Below are 10,643 nucleotides of genomic sequence, written 5' to 3'. Positions count from 1 at the left end.
GCGGGTGCCAGGACCCAAGGGTGACCAAGGGGCCGCCCAGCGGGTGCAGGCATCATCAGGACCTGACTTCCTGGCCCTGCATGCCTTCCAGACCTCAGGCCGCTGCCCACGGGGTTCATCTCAGGCACCTCCCCATCCTTCGGTGTGTGGGGGGTCATCAGGGCTGGTGCATGGACCTGGCCAGACCCTCTCCTGCCTCAGTGGCCTCTGAGTATCCCATCCTCAGGCAAATGCCCCAACAGACATCCAGATGTGAATTCTGTCACAGCCTGGGCCCCACCTCATCCCAGGATGAGCTGTAATAGGTTGGGGGCGGTGGGGGGAGCAGTGCAGGGGCCCCGGACATGGGTTGTGGTGAGCAGATGAGCACTGAGGTCCAGCTCCAGCCCCCATACATGCTCAAACCCCTACGCTGGGACCTGCCCCCAGGCAGCATGTCCAAGCTGGGGCTCACCTTGCAAGGAGCCCAGCCTCACTCAGTGTCCACTGTGAGGACCAGGCTGTGGGAAGGTCAGACCGGGCACCCTCCTGGGGTCAGGGATGGTACCTCTGTCCTAGAAGGCTGGAGCCCTGACCTCGCCCTTGTTGGTTCTGGGGAGTGGACCTAGGCGTGTGCTCCACACGTGTCTGCGTGTGCAAAGCGTTACGTGCTCTAGGTTTTCCTGTGTGCGCAGAGGGGCATGTGCGCCCTGAGCTTGTGCACGCCCACCTGGTACACAAGCGCCAAGGCCTCTGTCAGCCCGCGTCGCGGGCATACGTGCGAACCCCCCCACCCTCTGCCTTGTGCGGGTCACGCTCTCAGGAGAAGGGTGACGGCGGCAGGGCCTGTGGTTCCGGGGTGGTGGTGGAAGGGGCGGGGTCTACTGTTCTGAGGCGTGGCCTGCGGTTCATGGGCGGTGGAAGGGGCTGGGTCTGGGGTTCGGGGTTGAGGGGGAAGTTCCGGGGCGGGGTCTGCTGCTCCGGGAGGTGGAAGCGGCAGATTCTGCTGTTGCAGGGCCTGGAAGGGGCGGGCTCTGCGGTTCCGGGGCGTGGCCTGAGTTGGGGGAGGGGGCTGGGTGGGAGGGGCGGGGCCTGCAGTTCGGGGCGGGGGGGGGCCTGCGGGAGCGGAAGGGGCGGGGCCAGGGGTTGTGTCGGGGGCGGGGGTGGAAGAGGCAGCGCACCTTCAGCAGCTCGATCTCCACGTGGTCGCGGACGAGGTCCGGGTGCTGGCGGCGCTCGCGGCACTGCAGGTTGTCGGTGGCGATGGAGAAGGGCACGGCGGTGGCGTCCAGAGCGCGCTCCAGCCGCTGCTTCTGGGCCAGCAGCAGGTCGGTCTCGGCGTCCAGCTCGCCCACCTCGTGCTGCAGCTCGGACTTCCAGCAGTGCATGTCCTGCAGGCGCGCGCCCACCTTCCTGGTGGCGTCCTCCTGCGTGCGCCGTGCCAGCGCCTCGGTCTCGGCGGCCAGCTGCTGGCTCTCGTGGCGCTGCCGCTCCGACTGGTCGCGGTCGGCGAAGGCTTGGTGGTAGCGGGCATAGCAGTTCTGGAACCACTCGTCCACCAGGTACTTGGCCGAGCGGAAGCCGGCGGTGGCTAGGCCCGAGGACGTGTAGGCGCCCGTGTTCCGGGCCACGTCGTACAGCTTTCGGGGCAGCTCGCACTCCGGCACCGTCTGTGGGGCGGGCTGCTTGGTCAGGAGCACGTCCGTCTGCGCCATGGTGCCAGCCAGCCCCTGTGCCAGGGAGGGAAGAGGGCCGCTGGCACGGTCAGCAGGGCCGCTTGAGGCCGCTCTGTCCCAGCAGCAGGACGCTTCTGGTCTCCCAGCGACGAGTACACACTCTCGCCCTCCTGTTGCTGGGCAACAGGCCCCCTCCCCTGGAGCCTCTCTTAAAGGGCCAGGCAGGCCTCAACCCTACTCAGTCTGGCCCATGTCTGGCATCTGCCCAGACTTGCACCTGGGACTGTGGCCCGAGGCCAGACCCGCATCGTGCCCTCCTTGTCTTACTTGTCCCAGTGGGGCTCTCCCCTGGATCCGAAGAGGGTGGACTTGTCTTTGATGAGGAGTTGATTTCAGTCTCCAGTGGATATCTTGGAGCCCAAATTTCCACACGGGTGGAAGTGAATCCCGACAGTGTCCCCAAGGCCACCCAGGGCCAAGCTCATGACTGAGGTCGCGGGAGCAGGAGGTACACCTGGTCCTCAGAGCACATCAATCCCTCCGCCCCCCGCCCATCATGCGCCGGGGCGATGTCCAACATGGCCAGCAGAGGGCGCCGTTGGCCGCTAAATGCTTCCGGGAGTCGGAGAGGGGGCGGGCAGCGGCTGGGGCTGGGGCTGGGGCTCCGGTGGGTAGGGTGGGTAGGGAGAGGGGCTCGGCCCTTGGAGGTCTGACGCCGTGGCCCAGATAGCCCTCTCCTCGCCCCTGCCAGTCCCGCGGGTCGTCTCCAACAACCCACCTAGCGGGACGTGAACACCGCTTCCCAGCACGCCCCATGGCCCTTGTCCCTCCGCTTACACCACTGTCCCGTCCTAACTTGGGCCACACCAGCCCCGGACCTCCTCAGATACACCAGCCTTGGTTCAGCTGTGTGCTTCTCCAGCGGCCCTGACCTGGGGCACCAGCCTCCCTTTGTGCCCTGATGGCAGCGGCCACGGGGTCCAGCATCTACACCACCTGGCACACAGTAGGTGCCTCATAATGTGGACCTTGGGGACAGCTGCCCCAGACCTCCCCCAACAGAGACTGAACCTGAGCCTGTCCTTGAGGGCAGGAGGTGAGGAGGGCCTCTCCGTGCCGTTTCCCCGGAGGGCACCCAGGATGGGTGGGCTTTGTCTCTGCCTTTTGTTTAGATCCTGCCTTTCACACACCATGGCTTTCTCCTGAGCCAGAGTATGGCACAGCTGTCTGGGGTGCGTCCCCTAAGAACCTACCGACCCAGGGAGCTCACTGAACACAGGGCCAGAGGCAAGCTCAGGCGACCCTGGGGTGCAGGGCCATCCTGATGGGGTGTGTTCCCCAATGCAGGTGCTCTGGGGTGACCTGACCCTGCAGCAAGGCTGGTCCAGCAGGACTCGATTGAGTGGCCCTCAGTGGGGCCAGGCCCCCTACCCCAGACAGAATATTGCTGGGGAGGGAGCAACCGGTCCAGAGATCCCCAGGCCAGAGGCAGAGGGGAACACGCCCCAGGAAGCCTGCTGGCTTGGAGTCCGGCTCTGCCCCTGACCCCTCCGTGGCCGAGCAGGTGGCCCCGTGCCTGCTTCTCCCTCCACAGAGTGGGGTTACGCCGTCCACCGCACGGGGCTGCCGTGGGCACCGCCTGAGCGGAGGCCAGGAAATGGCTGGCCCGGTGCCCAGTGCTGGGAGTGACCGCAGGTCCCCACCCCTTCCCGCCCTACACAGCCTCCCAGCCTTGCAGGGTCTCTGGGCTTGAATCCTCAGTCAGGCCGATCGCCAGCGTGGGGGCTCGAAGCAGTGGCTGAGTGATGTGCAGGCTTATTGGATTTGTGTCTAAATTGCATTTGGGACGAGAAAATTGAGTCTTGGGACACACTGAGGTTCCCAGGGCAAGTATGTGCCGGGTGCCCCCTCCTTGGCAGTGTTCAGACAGCGGCTCGGAATCTGCGATAGGGTCAGGGAGACCCTGGGGCCCCCAGCGCCCCGCTCCAGACTCTGCTTGCACGCCCCCAGGGACGGGGTGCTCCCTTCCTCCCAGGCAGCGCTGGAGAACACCCCCCTCACGCGCCCCTGCCTCTGGCGTTGGTCCCCTCGCAAACCCTTACCAGGCCTGTGGGGGGGCCTGGCCTGGGCCTGCAGCCCTTGGCCCTGATCCCTAGAGTGAATGGAGGAGAGGGGGTGGGGATGGCTGAGTAAGGATGCCCTTCCCAGAGCTCACCTGGGGCTTGGATCTGGCTCTCACGTGACCCCAGGCAGCTAGTCTCCCTTTGCGCGGAGGGACACTGAGTCACAGGCAGCGTGGCGGGAGCCTCAGCACCAGGACCCCAGCGGAAAGGATGAAGCCCCTCGCAGGTGAGGGGGCTGGGTGGGGCCCAGAGGGAGGGGGAGGCAGCCCTGACCCCTCCCCGCCAGGTCTCGGGTGTAGAGCTCCTGACCCCAGCTACGCAGAAGGGTGCCCCGCGTGCCGGCGGCGGCCCAGGTGAGGCGCACCAAGTTCTCCATCTGCCTTCGCAGGGGCGGGGCCTGTGACCCCAGCCTGGCCCGTAGGTCTGGGGCCTGGGGTCTGGTCCCCATACAGGGCTGGCGCACAGCGGAGTCGCTCTCGCACAAGTGATCCGTGCCCCTGACTCCCAGGGCCCGCCACGGGCACCACCAAGGGTGAGCCTGGCGAGAAGGGCCCCCCACCCCCTCCCCAGCAGGGTCCAGCCCAGCCGCACCCTCCACCCTCCCACGCGCAGTGACAGCTCAAGGAACTTTTCTCCCCGCGCTCCCCCGCCCGTCTCCTGGGGCGGGCGGGACTTTTATTAAAGGAAGGATTTGGAGCGTCTCAGACAGCCCCGAGCCTAGCTGGTCACAGTCGCAGGAGATGCCGCCGGGCCGGTGGGCGTGGGGGGGCACCCCACAGGCAGGAGGGGAAGGGCACTCTCCCCCCTCCTGGGCCAGCAGCACAGAGTCAGGACGGGGCCCAAGAGGTGGACCGGGGAAAGGAGGCTCAGAAGGGGAGGGAGAGTCCCCTTGGCCGGGGCTTGAAGGGCAGAGTCCAGACCAGGCTGGGGCACCTCCCGGGCCGTGAGAGGGGGCCTTGGGCAGCTGTGGAAGTGCCCTTCCCGGGGAGGTGTCAGGCCTGTGCTGCAGCAGGAGGGGACGAGCAGGAGGAGGAGGACGATGTGAGTGTGGACAGGCGTGCCAGAGGCCCGGCTGCCTGTGCAACGGGCTCCGGGCCACCTCCCTGCACTTGGTGGGAGGGCGGCCAGCAGGCTGGGGGCTCACCCTCCCTCGGCTCCTGGGCCCTGAGCAGAAGGCGGGGACCCAAGACCGTGGAAGCTTCCCTGTGCGCCCTGCGCCCACTCTGAGCAGCTGTGTCCCCTTCCAGGGCTCGCCCAGTCCCTGGCAGCCGCATGGCCCACTCACCCAGGTGTCCCACCAGCACGGCCCCGCTTTGCCATTCGAGGCTTTGGAGGTCATAGGGGTGAGCGACAGATCTAGGCCACGGCACTGGAGGCTGCAGGGACTGTGCCTCAGTTTCCCCGCCTGTGAGCTGGGGATAAGGGCAACCCCGCCCTCGTGGGTATTTGAGAATGAAGTGACATGGTGTGTGGGCAGCTCCCGCTGGGGCCGGCCCCGTGCCTGGGTGCCCTGACCCCTGACCCCGACCTCATTCCCCCCGGGAGGCTCTCTGTCCGCATCGCTTCCCAAGAGGTCCTTCCCGGGCACAGTCTGTGGTCTGTCTGCGGGGAGAGAAGGTTGGGAGGGCCCCCAGCCCACCCAGAGAAGCGCCTCGGGGGGGCTGCGAGCCGGACAACGTGCCCTTGGCCTTCGTCACCCCTGGGAACCTGCATCCTCCAGAAGTGCCTCCGGATACATCCGCATTAAAGGCGTTTTAGAAGAAGCTGTGACACTGCAGGGCGAAGTGAGCTCGTGGACCCCGTCTGCATGGCCAGAGGACCGTCCAGGAGAGCCCCGGCCACAGGACACCTCGGCCAGGACACGGCCGTGGGCACGGCCACACAACGACAGATGGGGAGGGAGGCCCAGACGGGCGCCAGCCCGCCGCCAGCAGGGGAGTGACCGGGAGAGCCGCCTGCCCCTCCTGCCATCCGCATCTGGAAGTCGGCAGCCGCGGGCCGCGAGGACTGTCACCGTCATTGAGGCTTTTTTATCCCAACCCAGCACACGCAGCAGAAAACCTGCCCGGGTAGCGTTCGGTCTGGCAACGCTCAGTACATTCGCAAGGTTGCGCGACCGCCGCCTCTATCTGGTTCCAGAACTTTCTCATCCGGCAACGGAATCCCGTCCCCATCACCGGTCACCCCTCCCCCGCCCGCCCCTCCCAGCCCCGGCCACCTCCACTCTGCAAATGTCTGGGTTTGCCTGTTCTGCCCGTTCCATAGAAACGCGGTCCCGCGACATCAGCCCCCGTCACCTGTGCTGTCTCCGGGGCCCATCCGTGTGGCAGCAGGGGCTCCCTTCCTTCTCGTGGCTGAGCAGCACCCCACGGCCGGGGTAGACCGCGTTCTGCGTATCCGTGCGCCCGCCGAAGGACGGCCTTGTGTCTGTGGTGAACGTGGGCATACGAGTTCTTTGGGGGTGCCAACATTCCCATCTCCCGGACCCCACGGAAAACCCCGAGAGCCCACGACTTTAGTGAGGGGCTCTTAACGACTGCCCGCCACCACCGCGCCCCCATCGACCAAGGCACGGAAGTTGGGTGCCCGGCGTGGGCGGGCTGTGTGCCCTGGCCCATTGGGGGAGCTTTCTAGAAGCAGTTTGTCGGGTGGCACTGAAGGACATAAGCTGTTCCCGCATCCAGCCCGCAATTCCGGTGCTTTAAATCCAGCCCTAGAACGCGATGGCAAATAGGGGGCATTTTTCAAAGGAGAGGACAATGCCACCATACCAAGCAACTCAGCAGTGAGATTGGTAATCAGAACAAGGAGGAAAGGGGCCAGACGACCACCAGTGAGCAGGATGAACCCCTGGGAAGGTTCAGCTCCGTGGACTCAGGGCATCTGGGGTCTGGGACGGCGCTGAGACGTGTCCACGAAACAGCTCGCTAAGACACGCAGCACAGAGCCGCCTGCCTGGTGCTCTGATTACCGCGTGGTTGAGAACAAGGCTCTGCTGTCCTCAGAGAGTGAGCTCCTCGTCCTCGGAGGAGTTCAAGCAGCCACGCGTCAGGATGTAGCGGAGAGTGCTGGAACCGGACGGGCTGTCCGTGACGCCTGAGCGAACTTGAGCTCCACACCCAAGGATACCTCGGAGAGGGAGGGCCGCCTCCAGTCCCCATCAGAGATGAGTCCCTGAGAGCTGGACCCCGTCTGCCCACCCCGGGGAATGGCAGAGGGATCAGGGAGGGTGGGTCAGTCACAGAGCGGCCGCCGTCCCTGCCAGATGTCTCCCCGCCGCCGACCGCGGGGCTTGGGGCCCTGGCAGCCGGTCCTGTGCACACGTGTTCCTTGCTCCCGTGGAGCACGTCCCCGCTGGCTTCTGCAGGGGTCCAAGCAGCTGCTAGGAGAAGCCGCCTCAGGTGCAGCAGGCCCACCTCGCTCTGCTTAAAGAGACCTTGGTGCGGACGTCCAGAAAGGGGCTGCTCTGGGCCCGCTTGGCTCTGTGAGGCTGGGCACCCATGCCCTGCAGCCCGCCCACGCCCTGGTCCCTCCTGGCCTGGTCCCCCTCTGGGCACGTGGAGCCTGAGAGCCAGGGCTCCCGTCCTGGGGCTCCAGCGAACGACCCCCAGCAGGTGTCTGGCAGAACCCCTCACGGAGCCCGTGCGCATGCCCGCACCCAAAGAGCCCCGCTCCAAGCCTCCGTTGGCCCCCGTCAGCACCTGCTGGACGCTCACCCTGGGGGTGCTGTGGGTCCCCAACTATGATGAAGAAACACACAGAGCTGTGAGGTCACCCCAAGGTCACACGGCAGGGACCAGAGGACCAGAAGACTCCAGAACCTTCTACCAAGGTTGAGGCCGGGGCCTCTCTGGGCACAGCTGTAGGGGCAGCGCCTGCCCTGTTTTAAACTCCCCGGCCTTCTGGGGGTTCAGGGGTGCAGCTGTGTAGGAACTGAGGGGAGAGGCTTGGTCCGGACCCTCCCCAGGAGCGGCGGGTCGGCCATGGGCTGTCCACGTTCGGCTACAGCATGGCATTTCATCTCCGTCCCCAAAGGCAATTTTCACATCCGGAATTTCAAGGCAGGTTTGTAAATGACGTTTCTTTCTAGAAAGTGAGCCTCAAGGGGCCGTGAGGCTTTTTATACTCATTGACCCCAGGGGCCCGAGGCCAGAGCTCAATCCAGATCTCTGTCCCCCTCGAGCACACCCCACCTCCCAGTAGGGGAACCTCCAGGCCCTGAGGTCCCAGGGGGACCCAAGGCTCCATGCACTTGATGGGGGTCCCCTGCCCTTTCCCCTTGGGCCAAGGAGCCAGCCTGGCACTTGGGGAGCTGGACAAACGGCCCACTGGCCCCGTGCCCTCAGCAGGCACAGGGGAGGCCCCCAATGGCCCTCTAAAGAGAGGTGAGGCCGTGCCCCTGCTCTGGTCGATGAAACAGGGAAGTGACCCAACTCATTCACGGGCAGAGCATTCAAGAGCCAGTGCTGCCTCTCCATCTGCCCTGCCCCTGCAAGGTGACCGGTGACACTCCCTGTCCCTGAGTGCGGATGTCATGGGGCAGGGCCCAGGACAATCTACGAGGGACCTGGGGCAAGACAAGAAATAAACCTTTGCTGTGGGAAGCCATCGAGGTGACCCGACCTCTGCTACCACAAGGAAACCTGGCCCATCCTGACTGACTCAGGCCCAGCCGGGACCCAGGCCATCCAGGCGTCGCCGCACCCACCTCCCACAGTCCTGGAGTGCCGTCGGCCCCACCTCCTGCGAGTTCACCTCTCCTCCAGGAAGGCTGCCCTGATTGCCTCTCATAGTATCCGAACTGGCTCCTCCTCTGTCTGCCTTCGGTGGCCCAGGCGCACAGGCACGTCCTGGCATTGATAGGCCTTTGCTGTGAGTAAAAGGTACACGGCCCAGCTGAAGAAATGAAAGAAACGAGCTTGAGGAGCGTGAAGGCAATGCGGAAGGGCCAGGGACCCTGGAAGCCCGCGCTGGTCAGGTGCCCTAGACGGGGTGTGCTCTGAGGCCCCAGGCATCACTTGCTTGTGTTCCGGGTGGGGACGTCTGACCAAACGCCGCCTCAGTGTGAAAAGACAAACTCAACGGTGATGAGGAAACCAGACGAAAACTTCCCTACCCACGGAGGTTTCTGAGACGCCCCCAGGGGGGACATCAGCCAATGGGTTTCAAGGCTAACAAACCAAATGCCATCTGGGTCACATTAGAGGAGTTACAGCGTCCCAGATGAGGGAGGCGATAACCCTGTTCCCCTCCACGCTGGCCAGAACGTGCTTGGGAGATTGGAGGAGAATGTTCCAGAAGGTGGGTGTTGGCTAAGTGGGGCATGCCCAAGGCAGAGCAGCCAGCAAGGGCAGGGACTGACAGCACACCCTCTGCAGAGGCGCGACTTTGAGAAGAGGGTCCAGGGGTGGCTGACGTCGGCCACGTGATTCGGCCCCCCAGCTCTTGTGATGCGTGGACTCACCTTTAACAGCACCTAGGGGGTGTCCCTTGCGGTCTGGCCCCCGTGTGTGTCATGATCACTCTGGTGTCCCTCACGCCGGTCACCCTGGGGAGCCCGCTGACCCAGCATGCTGTTGGGGGCCCCCCTAAGCGGGGGTCCAGCTGACCCGGGCATCCTGGGCCTGCCTCCCACCGCTGGTTCAGGAGTTTCTGCAGGAACCGCCAAATCCCCAATTTATCAGCTCAGCTTTATCTCCAAAACCTCCTACGATTTCCCGGAGAACAAAATTAAATGCGGGATTTAGGAGAGATTTCGCGTCTGCCCGAGCAGGGCCAGGAACAGGCTGACGTGGCGAGGCTGATGATGCCGGGGGGTGGGTGGGCAGTGGGGAGGGGCCGTCCAGCCCCCACCTGGCCCGGCTACACCGTCTCCGGCCCGGCGGCTCCTCAGCCTGAGCAAGGATGACCGGTGGACAGAGCCACGTGCCTGTGTTCCCCTTGTCCCCCACCCCGTACGGGCCCCGTCCCCGTCGCCTGGGTCCCCGTGCCCTGGCTGGGGTGGGCACACAAGTAACCCTGTCACGGGCAGGGCAGGATTTCGCCCGCCCACACCCAAGCAGCCGCCCGCTTCCCAGATGAGGAAACCGAGGCCCGGCGAGGCCAGCCGTTTCCTGGCCCTCAGACCCCAGGCAGGCAATGACGACTGGGGCGTGGCCTCAAATGCGGCACTGAGCCGGGGGACCCAGCCCTAGGGATAAGACAGGGCAGGCGGGGAGGTCCCCAAAGTGAGTGCAATTCACAATGGCCCTGGTGGAAACCCTGGACCCCCGGGGCTTTGGGGCGTCCCCGGGGCCTCCCTCGGCTGGCGTTGACCGCGTGCCCTCAGACATCCCTGTGGGGCGCCCTGCACCCCACCCCCAGCTCTCCAACACCCCCAGGTGAGCTGTGCCCTCAGCGACCTTGGGCTGTCCCACGGAGCTGTCAGGAGGGAACAGCGCTGCTCTGAGCTGCTTCTGACACTAAGAGGCTCCAGAAACCTCATCTGCAAACGCTTCTGTGGGTAAGCGAGCCGATTAGGGGTGTGTGGGCACCAGATAAGAGCCGGGAGGGTCATTTGGAGGGCAGATAGGGAGGAAAGCGGAGAATGTGTTCCCTCCACCCACTCCCTGCCTCCCGTCCTGCCCCCGTGGAGCCGCTGGTCAAGGGCATGGGGCTCCCTGGGGTCAGGCCACCCGGCGGGCCCCACATCCTGCCTGTGAGCTGTGTGACTTCCCTCCAGCTCAGCCTCTCTGTGCCTTATCTGCAATCCGGGAGCCGCGGCCCCTTCCCTGGCTGGGGGGTCCGCGATGGGTGTCTCGCCCTCAGCCTGGTAGGCCGCGGGGCTGTGGTCAGCCTGACGGCTCCTGTCCTCCCTCCACTCCCC

The 10,643-nt window shown here is 65.3% G+C and overlaps 1 protein-coding gene and 1 long non-coding RNA gene across 4 annotated transcripts in view; both read right to left on the bottom strand.

The window, feature by feature from the left end:
• Nucleotides 1–1,815, bottom strand: part of TEKT4 (tektin 4) — a 6,540-nt gene extending 4,725 nt beyond the window's left edge. For 2 of the 3 annotated variants that reach the window (XR_005785757.1, XR_005785756.1), the window contains exon 1: nucleotides 1,161–1,815. Coding sequence is in view for 1 of the 3 variants with exons in the window: in XM_040459499.1 (XP_040315433.1) it covers nucleotides 1,161–1,694 (534 nt within the window). In the remaining 2 variants the exon portion in view is untranslated. The remainder of the gene's footprint in view (nucleotides 1–1,160) is intronic. The other variant, XM_040459499.1, reaches the window with a different exon arrangement.
• Nucleotides 1,816–6,557: 4,742 nt separating this feature from the next.
• LOC121019741 (uncharacterized) lies at nucleotides 6,558–9,734 on the bottom strand. The gene is made up of 2 exons (XR_005785754.1): nucleotides 9,243–9,734; nucleotides 6,558–8,674 (listed from the first exon to the last, which is right to left on the bottom strand). It is a non-coding gene; the product is annotated as an uncharacterized LOC121019741 (long non-coding RNA).
• Nucleotides 9,735–10,643: the final 909 nt, after the last annotated feature.

The sequence above is a fragment of the Herpailurus yagouaroundi genome, unplaced genomic scaffold (genome assembly GCF_014898765.1).
Source record: "Herpailurus yagouaroundi ecotype Mexico unplaced genomic scaffold, PumYag 222, whole genome shotgun sequence".
Taxonomy (NCBI): domain Eukaryota; kingdom Metazoa; phylum Chordata; class Mammalia; order Carnivora; family Felidae; genus Herpailurus; species Herpailurus yagouaroundi.
Note: the sequence above shows the minus strand (reverse complement) of the source record. Positions and strands in the feature narration are given on the sequence as shown.